Source organism: Haliotis rufescens, unplaced genomic scaffold (genome assembly GCF_023055435.1).
Source record: "Haliotis rufescens isolate VD_foot unplaced genomic scaffold, xgHalRufe1.0.p SCAF_65, whole genome shotgun sequence".
NCBI lineage: Eukaryota > Metazoa > Mollusca > Gastropoda > Lepetellida > Haliotidae > Haliotis > Haliotis rufescens.
In genome coordinates, this window is record NW_025964356.1 from 1,085,491 (window position 1) to 1,109,835 (window position 24,345).

The following is a 24,345-nucleotide window of genomic DNA, read 5'->3' on the forward strand; positions in this document are numbered from 1 at the left end:
ATTTCCATGCCGAGCACGATAGGCGCGGCGATAATAGTTGATAGTAAACCGATACCCGCTACACCGAGTCCCATGCCAGATACTACAAGAGCGGTGTCAACTCCGTCCAGAGCATTCACGGCTCTGCGATACTTTTTATACAATCCAAGTCTCAACTCCCTATCCTTCCCTATTCGATGTTTTATGTCGCTTATTTGATGTAATCGAAATCCATCAACAGTTTCCATCTTTTCAAATGCTTCACCGAGCGTCGGATATAAACTCATAGTGTATATTACGATCATATAATAGTCTTTAATTGGTCTTGCTTAAATGTTTTGAGACTATACATCAATCTTATCAAATGTATATTATACGGTAATAATATCTTAGAAAGAGAAATGCTGTCACTTTTAATAATTTGGACCCCCTCGAGGGTTGCAACGGGCGATGCTCCGATATGAATAATACTGCAACGTTGACGCTCGTGTTTCTTGAGCCATTTAATCGATAGACCTGGTAATATTTCGAAGGCATCTTCCGGTGCATCTCCAAACAAGACTTCAATAATAAGCGTAGAAAGATTAGGTATTGCACTCAAGTTAACTTTAATATCTTCGAATTCAGTAACCAAATTTAAAGTAACATTTTTTAAGGCCGGACGACTATATAACATATGACCTGGGTTTTCTGGCAGGGGAGTGACCAACACGCTTTTTCGTTTTGACGGGATATAAGCCGCGAGTACGATGCCACTATTTATTATCTTAGTTAAATTATGTCCCTTACCCATCATCACATAAGGTGGGGTAATGACGATATTCAGTAGCCACTCGATGTTTGCTTCGACCATAGTCCATTTATTATCGTCGTTGCGAGTAATATTGTACCAAGTGTTTTTAAGGAGTCTACTAACGTCGACATCGCTTAAATCTCCTAGATTACCCGTGAATGTGACTTCTTTCCGATTGTATACATTATCGTGTAAGTGTAAAGCGTATAACTTACCATCGGTACCGGGTTTACCGAATCCTTCTGTGTCTCCGAGATCGGAAAGCGCAATTGTATTACATTGTCTTACTGTTCCAGGGCCTGATGCATCAACCATTATTTTTAATATGGAGTGTTAGACTTAAGTATCCTATATGTACAGGTTGGTGTTTTACATCTAATACAGAAATTTTGAGGTCTGAAATAATACCCCGCTTTAATTTTTTATATTGTAATGTCGAGAATGATTCAGTTCTGCCACTATTATATTTTTCATTTTTCACTGGAACACTTCTGAGCAAAGTTGAAGGACTTTCTAGTTGAATATTATCCGTCGTGCTTATTTGATCAAGATGGATGAACAACTCTTTATAGGGAACTAAATCGGGTAATTTAATATAAGGATGTGCATCATCTAAGCGACTAAATTCCTCTCTACCTGGTTGGCCAAATACAATTATATTATCTGCATGGTTGTATTTCACTGTCCCAGTCGCCTCATTTTGTGTGAGACTAATTTTATTAGGCTTAAAAATTTCATCATTGAGTGAGCTTACGCTGTAATACCCATCAGGTATAGTAATGGATTTGCTAGTACCATATGAAGTTATTATCATTATCCCATTATTATTTTTTATAGCATTTATATTGGTCCACCTCGGGTAATACGTTACATCACAGATAGCGACTTCAAGTTGTCCATCCGAGTTATCGATAGTACGAAGCAGTTGAATAGACTGACCATTTGTTATTCCCAGGAGTGTAACATACATATCAAATATACAATGATACTATATCATAACTTAAATATGGAATCAACCATTATTTTTAATATGGAGTGTTACACTTAAGTATCCTATATGTATAGGTTGATGTTTTACATCTAATACAGAAATTTTGAGGTCTGAAATAATACCCCGCTTTAATTTTTTATATTGTAATGTTGAGAAAGATTCCGTTCTACCGCTATTGTATTTTTCATCTTTAACTGGAACACATCTGAGTAGAGTTGAAGGACTTTCTTGTTGAATATTATCCGTCGTACTGATCTGATCAAGATGGATGCACAACTCTTTATAGGGAACTAAATCGGGTAATGCATATACAGTCACTGTTTTTTTGGGTGGTAATAATGCTGACCGTCCAAGTCCAAGTGTAATTGCTAAGTACTTGTAAATAATTACACCTTTTTCTCCAGTGTATATTTTCACTGTCCCATTCGACTCATTTTGTGTGATACACATTCCATTAGACTTAAAAAATTCATCATTGAGTGAGCATACGCTGTAATACCCATCAGGTATAATGAGTTCTCTGTCAATACCATTGTTTTCACCTGGTATACTCATCTTATTATTATTTTTTATAGCACTTATATTGGTCCACCGTGGGTAATACGTTACATCGCATAGAGCTACTTCGAGTTGTCCATCCGAGTTATCGATAGTATGAAGCAGTTCAATAGACTGACCATTTGTTATTCCCGGGAGTGTAACATACATATTAAATATACAATGATACTATATCATAACTTAAATATGAAATCGAGATACATTACTGATCAATCGATTATAGTAACTGCCTCTGGTGCTGAATTTTTCGTTAAATTCCCCGATATCTTTGAAAAGTACAGGGTCACGGCAACTAGCGATAAAATGGTGCACGATTGGTTTCACAATCCTATGCAATTTTGGCAGAATCAGTTAAACTTTGCCATATCGTGTGCCACAACGGGATGTGGCGTATCTGTTAATGCCCCAGGATTTATGCTAAATAAGTCTGTTTTATTATTTCACGTGTATTATCAGATTAGACGTATACTTAAAGAAATTAGTGCTCCATTACCGCAGGATCGAGCGTGGAATTCCACAAATAATAATTATGATAGGTCCGCGTATGAGCGTATTTGTAATGAATTTAATGTTTCTACGAGTAAAGATTGGTGCATTAAAGGAGCAAACCATGGTCTAGGTGTTCCGTACAGCGGACAAAGAACTGTTAAAGAAGTCAGCGATGATTTAGTTAAAAAAACTCATCAACCATTCGATCCATTTAAATTCTTACAGATAGACAATCTTTTTGTAAGATTGCATAATCTTAATCATGGCTGGGAACTTTCGAGTAACGATTGGAGAGGTTCTCTTATGAGTTTTAAGGGTGGTTTGGCTTATATTGTTACAAAATTTATACAAATGAACGATACCGCAAACGCTTGGAATGAATTTCTTAATGATAAAACGGAAAATAATTTTACTAACCCAGGATTTGTAAGATTTAATGAATCGATAAGAACTTATGTATGGGCAATTCTCGGTGCACAATCGCAAACACGAACGTCCATTATCGGTTCTGGGACGGCGCTCGATGCGCAAAAACAGTTTGTCGCAAACGTGGAGGACGCCATTAATTCACCAGTTGACATACCATCGTCTATAAAGCGTTTTCAAGATGCATTACAGTACGCTCAATCCAAAGTGGACGTTTATGCGCCGGGACTATACATGTCTCCGAGTAATATGGAACTTAAGATCGGTCAAGTGATAGGCTATAATAATAAAATTGTTATCGCTACCGATCAACAAAAACCAGGTATAAATTCAGATATTAACGTCGAATTAATAACGCAAACGATCACGGGCGAAAAGGGAATAGTCAAGCCACAAACACCACATGTTTCACAACCATCTACTAATGCTCAAGTACCACCGCATATTGCGGCTAAAAATCAACAACATATCGATGAAAAAACAGCGCTTGTAGTGGGTGGAGTCTCAGTTGGTTTACTCATGATTTGGTTAGCGAACTGATTTGGTTAAATAGTTCTTAGCGAACTGATTTGGTGGATAAATAGTTCTTAGCGAATACGTACAACAGCCCTGCAATTGCTACGATCAGCCCCCACAAGTTTTGACTCAGCCAAGTGGTGGTCTTAGCTAATAAATTCAATAGCCAGGAAACAATACTCCCTATTATACCGGGAAGTGCAGCCGCGGCTTTCTCAGTGAGCTTTCCCAGTGCTGAGCCTAATGCTTTTAAATGCTTTTTTATCCACTCTTTTATACCATTTTTATCGTTGGGCGGTGATCCGCCTCCACCTGTACTACCACCTGTTAACGAGAGAGTCAAAGTCGATATAATAAATCCCAACGCGGTTAAAATACTGGCAATTGTTATTCCCTGTTCTCTGAACAATGTTTTAATTTTATCGGTCAGTGTAGTGTCATCGTTGAGGACTTGATCGATAGTTTCTCGAATACGACTGATTTGCGAACGAAGTGCCTTTCTATTACTGGAAGCTGCTTCGAGGCGGGCCGATCTTTCATCTTCTAAGTTACGCAATCTTTCCGCTACGCGGCGTCTACTGAACTCATCGCCCGCCTGTTCAAGTTTTGTTTTCTCTTTAGCTATATGCTTGTCGATTTTGGATATCTTGGCTATATTATTGATGAGTTCTCCCCGCATTGTTCGCATTGCCTTGTCAAGACCTCGTAATTCCCTAATACTAAACTCTGAATGTGGTACCTGTAAAGTGGAATTATCGTAATAGGTATCTAAGATTTCTCCGAGTCCGTCCGAGGCCACCATCGAGGCTGCTTCCAAATCATCTGTATTAACGAGTTCATCACGCACGGTTCGAAGAACCTTAGTAGTCTTCGCGGAAAGTCGTCGGTAGTCCACAAAACCTAATTTATCACGAACAGTGCTGATGCTGTGTTTAGCGGCTATCGTAGACAAGGCTAGGGGTTTACGAGTACGAGAATGCATAAGATCAATATCCGGAGCGCCACGCAGTCGCAATATTCCTTTACTATCTATCGTAAACTTTGAATAGTCACGACCTATTGGGGTATCATCTTTTAAGGCATCGTAATAATCATTGACGGTTGATTGTAAAATTTCATCGTTAAGATTCGTGCCACCAAAGTTGGTTTCATCAGTACCCTCGATTGGATTCTGGTTATCAAAGTCATCAAAGGTACTTAGATCAAAGTCATTATGTTCAAAATTAGCCATTTTTATATTAAACATAGGGTACATAATTTCAATATAAACAATGTCTTCGCAATACGGATGCAAGTTAAACCCACAACGTAGACTTCGAGATCCATTAGGGGTCAAAGCAATTCGTCAGTCTGTAACTATAACTATTAACCCTAGTACCATCGATCAGAATCAAACGCTTCTGGTTCGCTTTCCTAATCTCGGCGTACACGATGTGTTAGTTCCGGGAACTGTCCGACTAGCATTTACGATTAGTTTGACTTCTACCGACATTAACAGGGAGCCCGTTCAGAACATAGGTCGTGCTATCATTAAGAAAATCGCCATTAAAATTAGCGGTAATGATGTTTTGAGTATCGACGATAGCGATGTATACTATTGCTACATGGATCTCTGGAGAACGGATAAAGAGCGGGAAAACTTACAGTACCAAGGTATTTGTAATAAGAACACATTGAGACTGCGCGTGGGTGCTGAAAATGGTGTTGATACCAACGAAAAAGATAAGGCCGTTGCCGACGCATTAGGTAACAGATTCTATATTCCCCTAGACTTTGAATTACTAGATTCCCATATGCCCTTTTATCAAGCATCCCTAGGTGATAGGTTAGAATACGAACTTACTTTTAATGACTACGGTAGAGTAATCAGATCTGCTAATGAAGATGCTAGCTATTCCATTGACAATATATCGCTGGAGTACGATATGATAACGGATCCCGAATTAGCCAGACAAATTCGTAACCAGTATACGTGAAGTTTAGCCATTTTGTACGATCGCGTGCTGCGACATCGAAAGATCATGAGGGACAAAAAAGATACGATGTGGAATATCATTCTTAACATTCCCACGAGGTCGTTGAAGGGTATTTTAATGTTGTTCGAGGACCCCTCCGATGCGTTTAAAAGAAATACCGAGAAGTTTTACAATCCCAAGATTACAAAAGTAGAATTGACTATCAAGGCGTTCCTAATCAACTATATAGCCAAGGAATGCTAGCGTATCACCAGTGGGATGAGATTAAAAAACTTCCTTCTATAAAACGTTCTCCGGAAGTTAACGCGGTCGTGAAAGATCTGTCTCTCGGGAGTGTATCGATGGGTGAATACCTCACCACGAAGTACTCGCTATGGCTCGACATGCGAACAACGGACGATGACCAATTACACGGCAGTGGGAGGAGAATAGAAAATGCTAGCGAGGGTGCCACCATACAGATAACGAAGCTCCAGGAAGCGGCTGGTAAATTAAACATATATTTGTACGTGATTATGGATGCGCAACTTAATATACAGAATGGGAGATTCGTGCAAGCAATCTATTAATAATCTTTTACCTAAAGATCCGCACTGCGCTATCATATGCGGGCAAACGGGCTGTGGAAAAACAGCTTTTATTCTAGATATTTTAGAAAGTAATTATCGGGACGTTTTCGATCATATTATTATTCTGTGCCTGACTATAAGCGTTAATAAAACCTACCTGTCGAGAGATTGTGTACCCCGTCGTCATTCATTACCCAGAGTCGATCCGGCGATCGTTTACAAGACTGTCTCCGAGTATGTCACGAGAAATACAAAGGAGAATCGACCCTTTTCGTAATAGACGACTGCAGCGCGAGTAAAGAACTCACAAAAAAGAAAGATATGCTTTCGTATTTAGCATTCTCCGGTCGGTATACTCAACATAGCGTTTGGGTACTTACTCAAAAATACAACTCTGTCCTGAAAGATCTCAGAAAGCAGACCAAATGGGTAGCACTGTTTCATTGCAAAGACCGAGATTCATTCGAGGAATGTTTACGCGAAAATGATGTCATTTATACCAAGGGGGAACGAGTCAGAAAAGTGTTAGCGGCAACGAAGCACTGTAAACTCGTTTTAAAAACCGATCAACCAGCTGCTTATGCAATTGCTTAACAAAATGTAGCGAATTGTAGCAACTGCTTAGCAAAATGTAGCAAAATTATAGCAAAATTATAGCAAAATGTAGCAAAATATAGCAAATTGAACATTAGCGGTTAATATTACATAAAATGTGGTTCGAAATCATCATTCTTTCGCAACAGTTCATTATTACGGGTTGTATTGGATATGTCATATTATATTATGTTAGACTTAAATATCTCCTTAGGTATTACATTATGGAATGCGACGAACTCATGGAACAAATGCTCAAAGAATCTGATGTTGATCAACATGCTGATAAATCTTTAGATAAACATAGAGAAAGACTCGCCGCTTTGGTAGCCGGTGGAAAATGTTCCCAATATTTGGGAGAAAATTATACCATCAAAAAAATTGATAACATGACAGACGAAGAAATTAAAAAACTGTACGCGCGTTACGAGTCTAGACTTGGAGCTACCATGACTAAAACGATAGGGTCTTCTATATTACAACTATACACAGCCGTAGCTAGTACGTTTCTCCCTATCCCGGCAGAACATCGGCTGTATTTATGCGAATCTCTAGAGAAAGACCCATTCATTGAACACGCTATAAGCTCGGTGAGCTGTGAGTTTTATCATAGATTCGGAATGTTCTTAGCTCCGTTCACCACAGCTTTAATAACGGCTAGGTATTGTCAATTTAAACATACGTGCCCACTTAATAATATAAAGAACGAAGTTCAAATTAATAATGGAGACACAACAGATTGCGGAAACACAATCACAACAGGTGACACCACAACAGATTGTGAAAGAGGAACAACAGATTGTGAACACACAACAACAAGTGAATGAGGAACCACCAGTGAATGAGAATGTGAATGCACCACATGTGAATGAGAAAATACTGAAAGCTAGAGTTACTAAGAACCCCAAAAAAATAGCCACAGGAAGAAAGGGTGGGCTGGCGCGCAAAGCGAAATTAATAAATAATTCAAATATTAATCCGATTAAAACATGGGAACTAGTAGGAGTTGCTGGTATAGCGGCTGTATGGTTCTTTTATAAGACCGGAGAAGAGAAAACGTCACCCCCGCCGCAACAACAAGTTCAATTAGAGGTTAGTCCTCATATAATGCTATAAGAAGCATGACTACTCCAGTTACAGACGGTAAAATGTTGGTAAACGCGACGTATCATTCAGCGGTGGTCACCGGCTTGGCCATTGGCTATGCTCGTATGGCTAAAATGATTACTAAAGCCACACCTCCTAAGCTAGATTTTAATGGATATGACATCGGTATGACCATTCTTGATATTGGATTGGCTATGGCAACGAAGGATATGCTCATCAAACAAGGACTTATCCCGGAAGACATAATGAAGTAATTAAACATTTGAATATTTATATTGATATAAACATTTGAATATTTATATTCATATAAACATTTGAATATTTTATATTATTATACATATGGCATCAATTGCGATGATGGTCGGTGGAGCTATTGTTAATGCTCTAGCTTTTTCGGGGAGTAATTTTTTATTTTCTAGTATGAGAGGTTCGGAGCAGAAAAGACATACCGTATATCGCTGTGTATAAGGCGAGTTTTTCGTACCTAAAATGAGGGGGTTAAGAAGGGGGGTCGTCTTATACACGGAGTCGAAGATCTCACATTTTTTTCCACTGGCGATGTCAACCGGCGTCCGATAGCCAGCCCAGCATTTGACAATAAAACTTCGCATTTCGTCCTAAATAACTGTTCCAATAACTATTTCCATACATAAACATGATTTCTATCTCTTTTCCTTGAATAAAGTTGAATAATTTCTGCAAATAAAGTTGAAATGACCCTCGCCTCGATGCAGATTGTCAAACCACCTGACACGGTAAAACAATCAACATCCGTGAGTAGAGAGCCGGAAGTACCGGTAAGCATTTGCATATTGCACATGTGACCTAACATGTGATAACCGGTGAAGCTGAAATCAATTCCCGCTGTTTTTACAGTTGTATTAACAAGTGTTGGAGACGGTGTGTACAAGTGATTGTGGAATAAACACGCTGAATGTGAAGCAAACATAAGCCTAGTTAGTTACAACATAGTTAATTGGCGATTAAATTACTCACCATTGTCTCTTATATGTTATTACTTCATAAATGAATTTTATTTTACGGGCACCAATTTGGTGTCGTACCGTGTGAACACAAAATGGCGACGTGTGCTGGAGTTACACACGCGACCTATCATTGTAGAAAAAAACAACGCAAGATAAACATATTTTTATTGCATATATAAGGTTTGTGTGCGCACTTGTGATGTGCTTCATTCCAGGTCGCCTTATACACAGAGTATAGGATTTTGGGTTGATTTTGAAGGCGTGTACAGGGGGGTTGTCTTATACGTGGGGTCGCCTTATACACAGCGATATACGGTAATAAAGCTTTAGAGCAACTCCAAGCAGCCCAGTCACAATGGGCCAGAAATAGGACATTAAGATTAGACTTTATTCATGAAAAACTGCTTTAGGAAGGACATTCAATTCAAACGTTTAAGGATGTTGAATCTGCCATGCACGAATACTTCCTCGTTTATGGGAAAAAACTAGACCCAATACCAAGACCAACAATGAGTCAGTTTTATACACCGTCAGAGGAACAAAAGAACCGAGAGGTAAAATTTATCATGTTGGGATTGACTGCTGTATTGATTTTCAGCTATACCATGCATAAGTCAGAGTGACAGCTGTGGCTATGACCTAGTTTGGAGCGATCTATAAATAGCCTAATCAATATCTCACAGTGTAGCTGTGATTTGCATTTAGACAAATGATATGATAGATGTATATACCATGAATAACTGCAAGTTTACACTCATGGGTAAGACTACTCTTTGTAACCGACGCTGTGTTGATTTTTTTTACTGTGGTATACACAATTATTACATCAGGCGCGGAAACATTAACTATACGTGTTCTGTATGCGGGATAGGGGTCAAAGGTCGTTATTGTTTATGTAAGGAACACAGTGCTGATAGGGTCAGGAACCAGATTATTTATGCTAGGAAGAGAGATTACATCAATGAGAGGAATAGGTTGGGGAGAATATGTATTTAGATATATGAAAACAACCAATTAGACATTTGTCTCATTTTGCATATACCATTCAACCACAATGGTTTTTGTCAGAGAATTAAAAGCTATGGCAAAGCAAAGTGGACTGCGTGGATATTCTCGTATGAGAAAAGCTGAATTGATGGATTTACTCGGTTTGGAATACAACAGACCCCAGACTGTTAGAGAACTCAAAGTTCGAGCGAGAAACAGTGGGCTGAGAGGTTATTCTCGAATGAGAAGAGCTGAATTGATCGCTTTACTAGATAATAATCAACCTAATGATAATGATGATAATGATAATGATGATGATAATCAACAACAAGAATTAATATTTGTACCCACATCCGCCGGCGTTGGTAAATATCTAAGAGGTTGGAAGATGGATATTAATTCCAACATGGATGTTAACGATATTAAGCCCATCATATAGAGTAAAATTAACGAGGAATTAGATGATTTACATAGTATAAAATACCAGCTGACGATTAAAATGACATTGAGTAAAAGTAACACAGACGATAGCACCGAATATACCGAACCATATTTCCGTAGCAATCAAGAAGTTATAACCGAATCCGATACTATAAACTCATCATTAGATACATCAATTCAGAGGATACAGGAAACTTTAGAACGCTGGACTAATAGAGGTTCTGGTTGGGGTGTGGATAAAATCGATAGTTTATATTTAGATATAGCGAATTATATGCCCTTCAAAGGTGAATCTTATATAGATTTACCCCCGTATTATAAGAAGAAAAAAGCCATAATTAACGTAAAAAATAAATCCGATGACTGTTTAAGAATGATGATAAGATCTGCATTGTTCCCCGTAGACAAGCATCCGGATAGACCTTCTAGCTATCCCCAAAACGATGGACTCAACTTCGATGGTATAGACGAACCTACACCAATATCACAAATTGATAAGGTGGAAAAGCAAAATAATTTAGCTATAAATGTTTTCGGACATTCTAAAGGAATTGTTGTACACAGGATAAGCTCCGCTCCGGAAAATATCCCCAGAATCAATTCATTTCTGATCAAAAAAGATGGTAAATATCATTATACGTGGATAAAGAGTTTAAACAGGCTATTATACGATCAAACAAAACATGCTAGAAAGAAATATTTCTGTGAAAGATGCCTGCATGGGTACAGCAGACAAGATCTATTAGAAGCGCATAAAGAAGACTGTAGAGGTGTTGGACAGAATGCTATTAGGATCGATATGCCTAAAGAGGGAAAAAATATATTAAAATTTGAACATTATTGTAATCAAATGCCAGTACCGTACGTAATTTACGCCGACTTCGAAGCGCTTATCAAACCCATAGAAAATACCAACCATAGCAATACTGATAATAGTTTTACGTACAAAACTCAAGAACATATTCCTTGTGGGTTTGGATATATAGTTGTAAGGTATGATGGGAAAACAAACCCGCCCGTGATTTACAGAGGTCCCGATGCAGCGGGAAAGTTCCTAGAATATCTACAAAATGAAGAGAGAATAATCAGGGAAAAATTATCGTGTAAGAAACCCATGTGTATGACGAGGGATGATTGGAGGGCCCATAAGAAGTCAATGAGTTGTCACGTTTGTAATAAACCCCTGGATGGGGATTCCGTAAGAGATCATTGTCACGTCACGGGTAATTATCGGGGAGCAGCTCATAACGAGTGTAACTTGAAACTAAAAATGAATTCTCAAACAATACCCATCCCCGTTGTGTTTCATAACCTTAGGGGATACGATTCACATCTCATTATGCAAGCTATCTCGAAGACCAACGGCGGTTTAACGTGCATTCCTAATAATATGGAAAAATACATATCGTTCTCGTTGACTAAACCTATACATTATAGGGACAAGGATGGGAAATCTAGAACAAAGCAAAGTAATGGGCTTAGATTCATAGACTCCGTACAGTTTCTGTTATCTTCCCTGGACAATTTAGCTAATGCGAACAATCCCGATGACTTCGCGATAACAAATACATATACCGATAAGATAACTCGTCATTTGTTGCTGAGAAAAGGTGTATATCCTTACGAATATATGGATGATTGGTCTAGATTCGAAGAAACTGAATTACCACCCCTCGAATCATTCTATAGTAACTTAACAGAATCTAGAATAACAGATGCCCATTATGAACACGCTCTGACGGTCTGGGATAAATTAGGTTGTAAGAATTTAGGCGATTATCACGATCTGTACTTAAAAACCGATGTACTGTTACTCGCCGATATATTCGAGATATTTAGAAAGACATGTTTCAATAATATGGCTTGGACCCGGCATGGTACTATTCCAGTCCCGGACTATCGTGGGATGCATTGTTGAAGAAGACCGGCGTAGAACTCAAACTACTCACAGATTACGATATGCACTTGTTTATTGAGAAAGGATTAAGAGGTGGTATATCGATGGCAGCGAAAAGGTATTCTAAGGCTAATAATAAATTAGTGGAAGGATACGATCTGAGTAAACCCGACACGCACATATTATATCTCGACGCTAACAATTTGTACGGATGGGCTATGAGTCAACCTTTACCCACGGGTGGTTTTGAATGGGTCGATGAGAATGATAATATCAATGTGAATGATGTGAATAAAGGGTACATACTAGAAGTTGACTTGGAATATCCAAGTTCGTTACATAAAGACCATAACAGTTATCCGCTAGCTCCCGAAAGATTAATGGTTAATAAAGATTGGATGTCGGAATATCAACGCTCATTGATGGGAAATAGTAGGTTAGCTAACGTAAAAAAACTCGTACCAAATTTGATGAATAAGACAAAATATATAGTTCACTACAGAAATCTCCAGTTGTATCTATCGGTAGGTATGAAACTTAAGAAAATACACAGAGTTCTAAAGTTCGATCAAAGCCCTTGGATGGAGCCCTATATAAGGTTGAACACAGATTTAAGAAAGAAAGCTACCAGCGATTTCGAAAAGAATCTTTATAAGCTCATGAATAACTCAGTATTTGGTAAAACTATGGAGAATCTAAGGAAGCGTGTTGATGTTAAATTAGTCAGATCTAATGAGGAAGAAAGACTCAGGAAACTTATAGCCAGTCCGGCTTTTAACAGAAGCAAGATATTCGATAACGACTTAGCCGCGTTGCATATGCAGAAGAGTAATATAAAATTCAACAGACCGGTGTACGTCGGTATGAGTATTCTCGACTTGTCAAAACACTTAATGTATGACTTTTATTACAACGAACTTAAGAAGCAATACGGCGATAGATGTGAGGTGTTATATACCGACACAGATTCTTTGTTGATGGAAATACAAACCGAGGATGTGTATAAAGATATGGCAGAAAAAATAGATGTGTACGACACGAGCGATTACCCAAAAGATAATCCACTGCACAGCGTTGTAAATAAAAAGGTGTTAGGTAAGATGAAGGATGAATGTGCTAGGACCCCTATAGCGGAGTATGTGGGATTAAGACCTAAGATGTATTCTATAAAGAAGTCCGATAATGGTGAGATAAGAAAAGCTAAGGGTGTTAAGAAGTATGTTGTAAAAAAGCATATCAAACACGAACACTATAAAGAATCATTATTTAACGGTAGAACGTTCAAACACGAGATGAACTCTTTAAGAAGTTACAATCATAGGATATATGGATTAAGAATGAACAAGACATCATTATCCCCCTTAGATACAAAGAGATGGATTGATAATGATGGTGTAAATACCTATGCTTATGGTTATGGTGGTAATACCGTACCGTCGGGAACTATGAACAACTCTTCTCGTACAAATGCCCTACCCGGTCCATCTTGAAGATAATAAAGAATAGGCTCTCCTTCTTTCGTAACCAATCGACTAATATTATACGTCTTAAGGGACCATATGGGATCGGTTGCGCGACGTAGGCCTCCTTCGAGTTCACCGGCCTGGTATAAATATCTTACCCTTACTCTATCCGGAAGTTTTTGTTCTTTGCCTCTCCTCGGTGCTGAAGATTCGGAAGTCACTGATTTCATTTTAATAGCATCGGATGGTTTCTTCCCTATTAATCTCGTTACTTCATTGTTCAGCGCTGATACAATGGCTGATAATCGTGTCACCCATTCGGTTGATCTCAATCGCTCGGATTTCATTTCGATCCCATACTGATAGCCAAACAAACGTTCCGCTAATGTCCTGTTAAATCTTTCGACGATAGCTTGACTGCGGTGGGCCTCTCTTTCACCACGGACGATTTCGACATCGTGCTTTGTTAACAGTTTAGTTACCGATCCCATAAACTCGCGACCGGGATCTACTTGAAATAGCTTAGGCCATTTTAGTGGTCCGCGTTTATATATGCGGCTCAGTGCATTAGCTACTTCTGTTGATTCTTTCGAGGTTAATGGCTCAGCCTCTTTGTATCGACTAGCCACATCCACTACGGTTAAAGCGTATTTATACGTTTTGCGTTTTACCTTATCATGGGGAAGAAACAAGAGGTCAGCCTGATGAACTTCATTCGTTGTGAAAATATCAAACTTCTTCCTCGGTATATAACGCGGTGCCGGTAAATATATCTGCCACATCGCTTGTTTCTTTAACCAATCCTTGGCCACATCTTTAGATACCTTAGCCGCGGTGGCTAATTTTTTTATTGCTCCTATACCTTTCCAATATCCTCGTGGGCTATAGTAAATTTTATCCATTATTAATTAATATTGATGTTTCTTTTAAAACGACTTTCGTTGAATCGCATCATCATTTTTATACTAATAGAAGCAATGATTGGCCCCAGGTATTGGTGAGCTAGAGCCAATTTAACTTAATCTCATGACTATCGTTAAATCACATAATCATTTTGGCATAAAAAATGCCACCTGTAGTAGCAGTATAGGTATATGAATCCGGCTCCAGTGGAAGTGGTCCAGAACCATCATTACCTTTACTACTTGAACAAAACAGACTATTGTAAAACTGAGCATAACCAGGTGTTAGTAGATCAAGGTGAATATCCATGACCTATGACACCTTGACGACAGGTGAAAACAGGTGCTTGAAACCCACGTGCATGTGATTTGTGAGTGGTTAGTGATTTGTGAGTGGCATTGTGGGATAGTGAATCATCGTCAAAATATCAGAACGTAAAAGTAACATATTCCCTTCTCAAACAACAACCTACATGTCATTATTATAATGCACATAAACATAGCTGTTATTTTTATTGTTGTTTTGATAACTTTTTCCCAGGCTAATTTGCATAATGCCTATAGCCTGTTTCTGCTATGTCAATTTGGACTTAGTTTTATTTTTGAATGTTGAAAGTGCCTACAAATTACCTCCTGTAAAGTACATTTTGTATTGAGCACTGAGATAAAACTAGCAAATCCAGACTAGTACTTTTCCAGTTGTTTTGTTATTTCGTATTTACATCTACGTAATGCTTTGTGTCAATTATTAAATCCAGTAAAACAGGTTTTTTTCATTTCCATGAGTACTTTAATTTGACATTTTCAGGTGTCATTTTTCAGCTGACCTGTCCATCAAAGAGCTATGACAGAAATGCAGTAAATATGAATATTACTGCCAGCAGTCCAATAAGGTGTTTACTAGATGCAGAAGCAAAAATTACTTCGCTTGCTATGGATGTGTCTAACCTTTAAAAAATAAAAATTGGAAAGTCCTGAGAATGCACGAAACAAACATCAGAAAAAGAAAAAAAATAGGCAGCAATAAAATTCCTAGATCATTGCTCAGCAAAACCCAGTTACTGTCATTAATAACTTGTCTGACAATCAGAGCATTTTCAATCTTCTCTTTCCTTCCTTTTTTAAAATTTTGGAAATTTTAGTATAAATTGTATATTTATATACTTATCCTTATCTCACACTTTGCATTTCTCCCTTCTTCTTCGATCCTATGTGGGAACGTGCTTGAATCATGTTTCCAGCTTCTAAAACTAAAAATAGCCATCTAAGCCCTGCTGCATCTCCATGGTTACGTCCAAAAGCTAGGTCAATTACGTAGTTCTTGTGCACGCAGTGCCTGCTTGAACTGACCATGTGTGCGCCTCTACCAATTCATCCTCTTTCACAGAGCTTATTAGGCTAGAGTAAATGAGATGCGGGGATGGTCGGGTGGGCCTATCGCGTGTGAGATATACAATTTATACTAAAATTTCCAAAATTTTAAACTTATCCTATCTCACACTTTGCATTTTATCCCACGGTTGGATGGTGGGCCGCAGATACCCTAGCCTGTATAGACTACAACCATGAGATATGCACGAGGAAGCTGGTTCTAGACAGTGTAATTTTGAATTTGTTTCAGAATTTTGAAAAACCGTCTAGCGTCTAAAGATATGAACTAGTGAGCGGTGAAAAAATACACATGATCAATCGGTGTTAATGATCCCGATACGTTACTCAAACGAAAAAGCATGAGATGGGGTATACATGCCGAACGTTTTTTCTCGTATGTCATCGTACATATAGAACCACCGCGTAGCTGTAAACGCATAAGCGAAACGGCAGACGACTTGACATCAATCCTGGAAGGGCATCGATTCTTCAAACAAAACACAGCAACTATCTTCCAAGGACCATAGAGTGCGTTAGGTTTGGTAACTCTTTTAACACTTCGTCATGGTTATCAAACACGTTCAAGTGTATGAAGCGAACCAAAAACGAGAAGAGGAACAATCGACAATATTCCATAGCAATGGACCTTCGAACCAAAACCCTCAATCACAATACCTTAGGCAGAGGTGAGCGAAATAAAGGTTCAGGACACTGATCTTTTTTGTTGTTGTGTTTGTTTTGTTTTTTGATCGGCCGCACCGAATGGTGACTTCGTAAATTAAGACTAAAAAGTCTCTACAGATGAGCTTATCCACCCTCCAAAAGGGACTCAATCTGGGGAACCCGAACAATCAAAGGACATGTAATACCACGTAAATGTTTTATGATTTATTCTGTATATACAATTGTAACCTGCAAGGATTACGAAGTATAACAGTTTATGTTCTGCGTGAACTGGGGCGAGACAGTTGTTGTGCCAACACCAACAAACCGATCTTGTTGAGTCCTTGTAGGATTGTGACTGAATGTATACGATCGGCTGCACCGATTGGTCACTTTCGTAAATTAGTCTCTACAGACGAGCTAATCCACCCTCCGAAAGGGACTCGATCTGGGAAAAATCGAACACGTAATACCACGTAAATGTTCAATGATTTACTCTGTATATACACTTGTAACCCCGTAGTATAACTGTTTATTATCTGCGTGAACTGGGGCGAGACAGCTGTTGAGACAAAACCAATGGACTGAACTTATGGAGCCCTTGTACGTCTGTGACTGAAATGTCGCGAAGGTAGTGGGACACAAACACAGTATCAGACTTCCAAAAGCACCCTTCCATGATGGTTGAGAGGGTGCAGTTACTGTGGAGGGCCATGGTGGAAGCAACCTCACGAGTCTCATGAGGATTTAACGTTGTAGGTGGAGGCAGCCCGGCAAAAGTATACGTTCGCAGAATGATGGAGCGGAGCCAGAAGGATAGCGTCGGCCGAGAAATTTCCGATGTAGACGCAGTTGACAATGGGATGAAAAGTCTCTTCCGGGAACTTCTGTGGAGGCGCGACACATCGAGATATATTTGTAGCCCCCGAACCGGGCACAAAGAGAGGTCTTCATGGTCGTTCGATCCTAAAATAGCTGAGAGCGGGGGAATCGTATATAGATGGTCCGGTTGTCCTGGCAGTTGGTTCTTTGCCACGAAATCCAAACAAAGTCCCAGGATCTGAATCTGAATTTCACTAACCCGTGCGGCAGTGGCCAAAGCCAACAAAAAAACGGTCTTCAGCATAACTGTCTCGAAATCCTTGTCCGTCAGTGGTTCGTAATCACTGGAAACCAGGTGTTGATGAATAATGTTTAGGTCCCACGAAGGAGGCCGAAAACGAGCAGCTTGGTCGGCTAATTTGTAGGAAGGGATGAGCGATTGTAGTTTCGTTACCGTGGAAACCTTCGCACCGGAAGTGGTGGCGATGACAGAGTTAATAGCTGCGAGGTAGGTTGCCAATGTGGACCCCCAAATTTTCCGAGTCGATTGCAGGTGATGTAAGTCTCCGGCAATCTGTTGAGGCGAAGCCGAGGTAGGAGTGGAAATATCACAAGCGCAACAATAAGTCTGAAAAGCCATCCACTTGTGGTCATAAAGGCGCCTGGTGGAAACACGATGGGCAGCAGAGATGGTTTTCGCTACACGCTGGGAGTAACCTTTGCTACTAGGGACTTCTGCAGATGTGCATAAGATGGAGCGATGTCAGAGACTGATGGAGCCACTGAGAGTGCGGTTGAATGAGGAGGTCGTCGTGGAACGGAAGAGGATGAAATCGTTCGTCGGTGAGCCTTAGCAACGTGGGGAACTAGTTGCACGTTGGCCAATAGGGCGCGACCAAAATCAGAGACAGGTGATTGGTGGCTGCTACCTTCTGTAGGACCCGGGGAAAGGAGCCCTGTCGGGGGAAAAAGCGTAGGCATTGAGACCTTCCCAGGAGATTGCCAACGCATCATGCTCCCAAGCCCGAGGGTCGGGGATGGGAGATACGAATCGGGATAGTTGAGCGTTGAAGCGGGTGGCGAAGAGGTCTACCGATAAAGTTGACAAATCAATTGGAATGATTGTGGATGAAGAGACCACTCGGTTGGTGATGGTCTGTCTGGTCGGGACAGGGGGTCTGCTATGACGTTGGATATCCCCGGAATGTGACGAGCACTAATGTCTGTTGAGGGAGTCGATGAGACGAAAGAACTCGAGAGCAAGTGAGAGTAGGGACATCGACTTCGTGGATCCCATCCTGTTGATGGACCACACCACTGCTGCGTTGTCTGACTGGATCATGAGGGCGGAGGACCGGAGGAGGTCCGACCAATGCGAAATCGCAAGAATTGTTGCCTTGAACTCGAGATTGTTGATGTGAAGGCAACGTTCTACATCGGACCACCGCCCTGCTACTTGCTGATCTTGAAAATGTGTCACCAACCGACGGTTGAAGTGTCGACGAACAGATGGAGGGACGGGACGAATGGCGTCAAGGAGACCCCGTCGCAAACGTTCGACGCGACCAGCCACCATTGAAGATGAGGGTGGAGATTGAGCGGTAGAGAAATCCGTCTGTGACAATCGTTGATCCTGATAAAGGGCGCAAGAAATATTGGAGAGGTCGCAAATGAAGTCGACCCTGTACAGTGAGGGCCTGCGCTCATGTTAGGAGGCCCAGGAGTTGTTGCCATTTGCGCAGTTGAAGCGGCTGTTGAAGTGCTAATGGTTGAATGGGAATGAGTTCCGACTTGTTCAGTGATTAGCCAGCCAAGTTGTCTGAGAAGATGCATTGTGAAGGCGAGTGGCGATCCTTTTTCTGTTGATCCTCCAATCATCTTTCTTGGAGACGTAGAAGGTCCGCCCTGACCTGAAGGCTAGAATCTCTCTGCACGTCCTGTGCGATCTGTTGTATTGCATCAGCAAACAAGGAGCGGGAAGACCAGGGCTGCTGATACAGTTTGGCCTTAAATTGGTCATCCCAGGAAGAATGTTGTAGCACACCACAGCGACGAAGAGCCGTCATGAAGCCGGCGTGGTGAGTGACGAGGTCCAAAATCTGCGTAAGCTTGTCTTGTGTAAGGTTGATAAATCCCCGAGTAAAGGCATCTTCTTGGGAATGAGTGGAGAGAGAGACGGTAGAGTGCGTCCATGGCTGACAAAATAGTAGACACCAGTGGGAGGGCTCTGCGGACTGTGGTATTCAAGTGCGTTAGGTCCCGATCTTCAACCACGTAAGACGAGGTTGAGCGCTTCTGAGACAGAGTAGAAACGTCACTGTCAATCTCGGGGGAGACGACCATAGTAGACATGCCATGAGTGCCTGTGTCTTCAAGGATGAAGCAGGGGATATGGAGACGATCCCGAAGTCGACGAAAGGACGCGAAAGCCGTGTCTAGGTTAGAGTTAATGTCCAGTAAGACCGGTCTTGGAGGGAGCGTAATCTTGGACGAACTAGCCGATGGAACTGAGAATCCAGAGAACCTATCCGCAGCCGAAGTCGTCAACTGTAACTGCAGTTTATCAGCTATCCAATGCAAGACTGATTCAGGGTCCGCTGGTTCATAACTCCCAACAGAGGAAGGCGTTGACACAGGATCGTCAAGAACGCCTGACGGGCATGAACTGTCAATTTGTTGAGCCAGGAAATTGGGTTCGCCAAAAGTAGAGGGCGTACCACCCGAGCCGGGAGGGGTCGAACGGGAGACAACTGGAACCGGAACTTGATCAGTAGGTTGAGGAGTCGATGAAGGATCCGAACGGTGAAGATGGACAGTGGATATTGCTTTCATAAGAGAATAAAATGATGGTTCTGAAGCCTGTTGTTGATACCTGTGATCCCTACTCATGGGTAGGATAGGTTGACAAAGGTCGGGAGGAGCCCACCTAGAAGGATTATGCTCCGGCGATCTGTGCGCCAAAGGAGAACGGCTCTGAAAATGAATTCGACGATCACGTTCTTTATACGACAACAAACGCCGATCCTGTGAACTGTGAGGTCGGTAGGTGAAGCCGGCAGAAGAGCGGTAGTCAGGAAACCGTGAGCATATCCGGGAAGCTGGTAATAAGAATCATGGTAGATCGGGTAGGTAACCCATCCTCTATGACAGGCCGCGTAGGTATCCACCGCCGAAAAGGTCCCGTGAGGGTAGCCGCTATGGTGGTAGTCAATGATTGATAACCGGTCTCTACCGTTAGTCGAAGACGATCGGGAGCGGGAACAATGACACTCATGGAAACTCGATCGAGAATGCCGATCCTGTAAGCGAGATCTCCGATCCTGTGAGCGCAAACGTCGAACCTGTGAGCAAGAGCGCTGATTGACACGTAATTGACCTACCTTTTGGACGTAACCATGGAGATGCAGGGGGGGCTTGGGTGGCTATTTTTAGTTTTAGAAGCTGGAAACATGATTCAAGCACGTTCCCACATAGGATCGAAGAAGAAGGGAGAAATGCAAAGTGTGAGATAGGATAAGTTTAAACATTTAAAATTTTATAAGTTGTAATCCTCAATTAATGTGGCTCCTTAGATTTTAACATGACTCCTCTATGATTGAAAATGCACTTTTAATTAAAAAAATAATTTTTGGACACACAACATAAAAAACTATGCTTCAGAAAATAACCGAGGCTGAGGAAAGGAAGTTTATATTATATGTCAATGCTACTTGGAAGTGATTGGCCAAACATCAACGACTGATTATGCAAACATATTCAGAAAATAAACCACATATCTACATGCCTTTTGGGAATGGTGCTCTTTTTGAGAAAGTTGTGTTCTGCAATTTTGAATGGACAACTAGCCCATAACTACTGTGATAAACCGATCTACTTCTGGCGGACAGAATCCATGTGGAGGCGGTCAAATTCAGACAAAACCTTAAACAATCACTTGGAGGTTATTCTTACAAATGCTACACAGTACCTGATTGCTTTGATGCAGAACCCTTGGTGAAGACCTTACTTTTCCGGCCTACAAAGTCAACTATAAAACTTTGGCCCTTCAAAGTCTTGTGTTGAAATAACTTGTAGTGCTTTTCTGCAATGGTCTCCGATGAAAACACTAAGTAGGCATACCTACAAAAAGAATAATTGTATAGTCGAAAACAGAAACTCATACATACATTGAAAGTTTGATATGCATATAAAAATCACTGGAAGTAGACAATATTTGTAGGAGCAACATACATTCTCTCGGATTGGTGCTCAACTGTGACTGGGTTATTGCAAAATTCAACACGAAAACAACTTTATCACTATCCCCCGCCATGAGGCACATTAAAAGTTTGTTTGTTCATATTGTTGTGAAAATAAACTATACAAGTATTTGTCACAGAGTGACGAAATATCCCCCGCCATATACACCATAGTACCAAATATGAAGACAATCCAGCGATTAGTTCTTGAGATATTGTGGCAACACCGTTTTCCAACTCCAAAAACAGATTTGCCTGCTGTGACCTTGAAAATGGGGTCAAGGTCACCAAATCTGACAGGTGTATGCGGTGTCTGTATATACACTATAGTTCCAAATATGAAGACAATCCAGCGATTAGTTCTTGAGATATCGCGGCAACATCGTTTTCTAACTCCAAAAGCAGATTTGCCTGCTGTGACCTTGAAAATGGGGTCAAGGTCACCAAAACCGACTGGTGTCTGTATATACACCATAGTTCCAAATATGAAGACAATCGAGAGGTTTAGTTCTTGAGATATCGCGGCAACACCGTTTTCCAACTCTAAAAGCAGATTTGCCTGCTGTGACCTTGAAAATGGGATCAAGGTCACCAAAACCGACTGGTGTCTGCGGAGTCTGTATATACACTATAGTTCCAAATATGAAGACAATCCAGTGTTTAGTTCTTAAGATATCGCGGCAACACCGTTTTCCAACTCCAAAAGCAGATTTGCCTGCTGTGACCTTGAAAATGGGGTCAAGGTCACCAAAACCGACTGGTGTCTGCGGTGTCTGTATATACACCATAGTTCCAAATATGAAGACAATCCAGTGTTTAGTTCTTGAGATATCGCGGCAACACCGTTTTCCAACTCTAAAAGCAGATTTGTCTGCTGTGACCTTGAAAATGGGATCAAGGTCACCAAAACCGACTGGTGTCTGCGGAGTCTGTATAATACACCATAGTTCCAAATATGAAGACAATACAGTGTTTAGTTCTTGAGATATCGCGGCAACACCGTTTTCCAACTCTAAAAGCAGATTTGTCTGCTGTGACCTTGAAAATGGGATCAAGGTCACCAAAACCGACTAGTGTCTGCGGAGTCTGTATATACACCATAGTTCCAAATATGAAGACAATCCAGTGTTTAGTTCTTGAGATATCGCGGCAACAAACAGGTGGGACGGACGTACGGACGGTCGTGAATACTATATCCCCCGCTTCGCGCTTTCGCGCGGCGGGGGATAAAAAAAGAGCCCCATAAAGCCTTAAGAAGAAATAGGCACTTGGGCAACTTTTTTTCACCAGAAAAAATTATTAAATGTGAAATTAATTCAAACAAAAGGCCCTTTCTATGTAAAAAAATAACTCAGTCTTGTTAAGTATCTCTTTTCTGAGAAAACTTGCCCCCATTGCACAAATAACATTGATTGAAGGCCATAACTCTTGTGAACAATTAATTGACGGGACCAATTTTTTAACTCAGTCTTGACAAGTATCTCTCAGATAAGCATGCAACCTTTCATTCTTGTAGCTTCAGTAGTTTCATTTCTGGTGTCTCCCGTCGCGATATTGCTGGAATATTGCTACAAACAGCGTAAAACCATATACACTCACTCACTTCAGTAGTTTCAGAGAAACCTTGTCCCCACTGCACAAAATATGCACAAAGTAAAATAACATGGGATAAGGGCCACAACTCTGTAAACAAATAATTTACGGGACCAATTGTCGAACTCAGTCTTGACAAGTATCTCTTAGATAAGCATGCCCAGTTTCATTCATGAAACTTCAGTTGTTTCTGAGAAAACTTGTCCTAATTTCACATAGTATACTTTAAGTTGAAAATCATGGAGCAAGGGCCATAACTCTGTCAAACTTGAATTTACAACATCAATTTTCGAACTCATTTGAGATCATGACCAGTAACACCAGTGTGCAAAATTTCATTTCTCTTACTTAAATTGTTTTTGAGAAAATTTGTCCTCTTTCAGAACCAGACGGATGGACGGACCGACTGACAAACTCCCCCGCCCCACTTGCTGGTGGGGGATAATTATGGGACATTTTCCAACGATAAGTTTACACTTTGTGTAAATTCAGTTGAAATTAGTAATGGCGATTACTGTATTGGTGGTGGGTCTTTTGTATGAAACACATTATAACAATGGCGCATCATTTCAAATTATCATCTGCCCTGCTTTTGAATTTGATATAAACAGAATCTCTATCACATGCTTGTCATATGTTACTGTCATCTGCTTTGTTTACTTATGGTAATCTGTCTTGCAATGTCATGGGACATTGCAAATCCCTGGAATCGAGCCAAGCTAAGAAACAGGTACATATAGATTTGTGTAGAAACAAGACAAAAAGTGAGCAGGGCTCACTAATAACCCCGACTTTGAACCAACATATTTCTTAGTTCAAAGCATGAAAAAAAATTCAATATTTTCTCAGAAAATCTGCTTATCGAAATCAAACTATGTACTGCACCTCTCCTATTGGTATAGAAACTGTACACACAATAGGCAAAGAATCCGTATACTGTTGAAAAACTGATAATTTTTGCCCGTACGGTAAATGGCAGCAAAG

The 24,345-nt window shown here is 40.5% G+C and overlaps 1 protein-coding gene across 4 annotated transcripts in view; it reads right to left on the reverse strand.

Moving 5' to 3' along the window:
* Positions 1–24,345, reverse strand: part of LOC124115528 (nucleolin-like) — a 411,866-nt gene that overhangs the window by 156,672 nt on the left and 230,849 nt on the right. For 3 of the 4 annotated variants that reach the window (XM_046476553.2, XM_046476552.2, XM_048387093.1), the window contains exon 7: positions 21,498–21,649. The exons of the other annotated variant lie outside the window; for it this stretch is intronic. In XM_046476553.2, the coding sequence (XP_046332509.1) occupies positions 21,498–21,649 (152 nt within the window). The remainder of the gene's footprint in view (positions 1–21,497; positions 21,650–24,345) is intronic. 4 annotated transcript variants of the gene reach the window in all.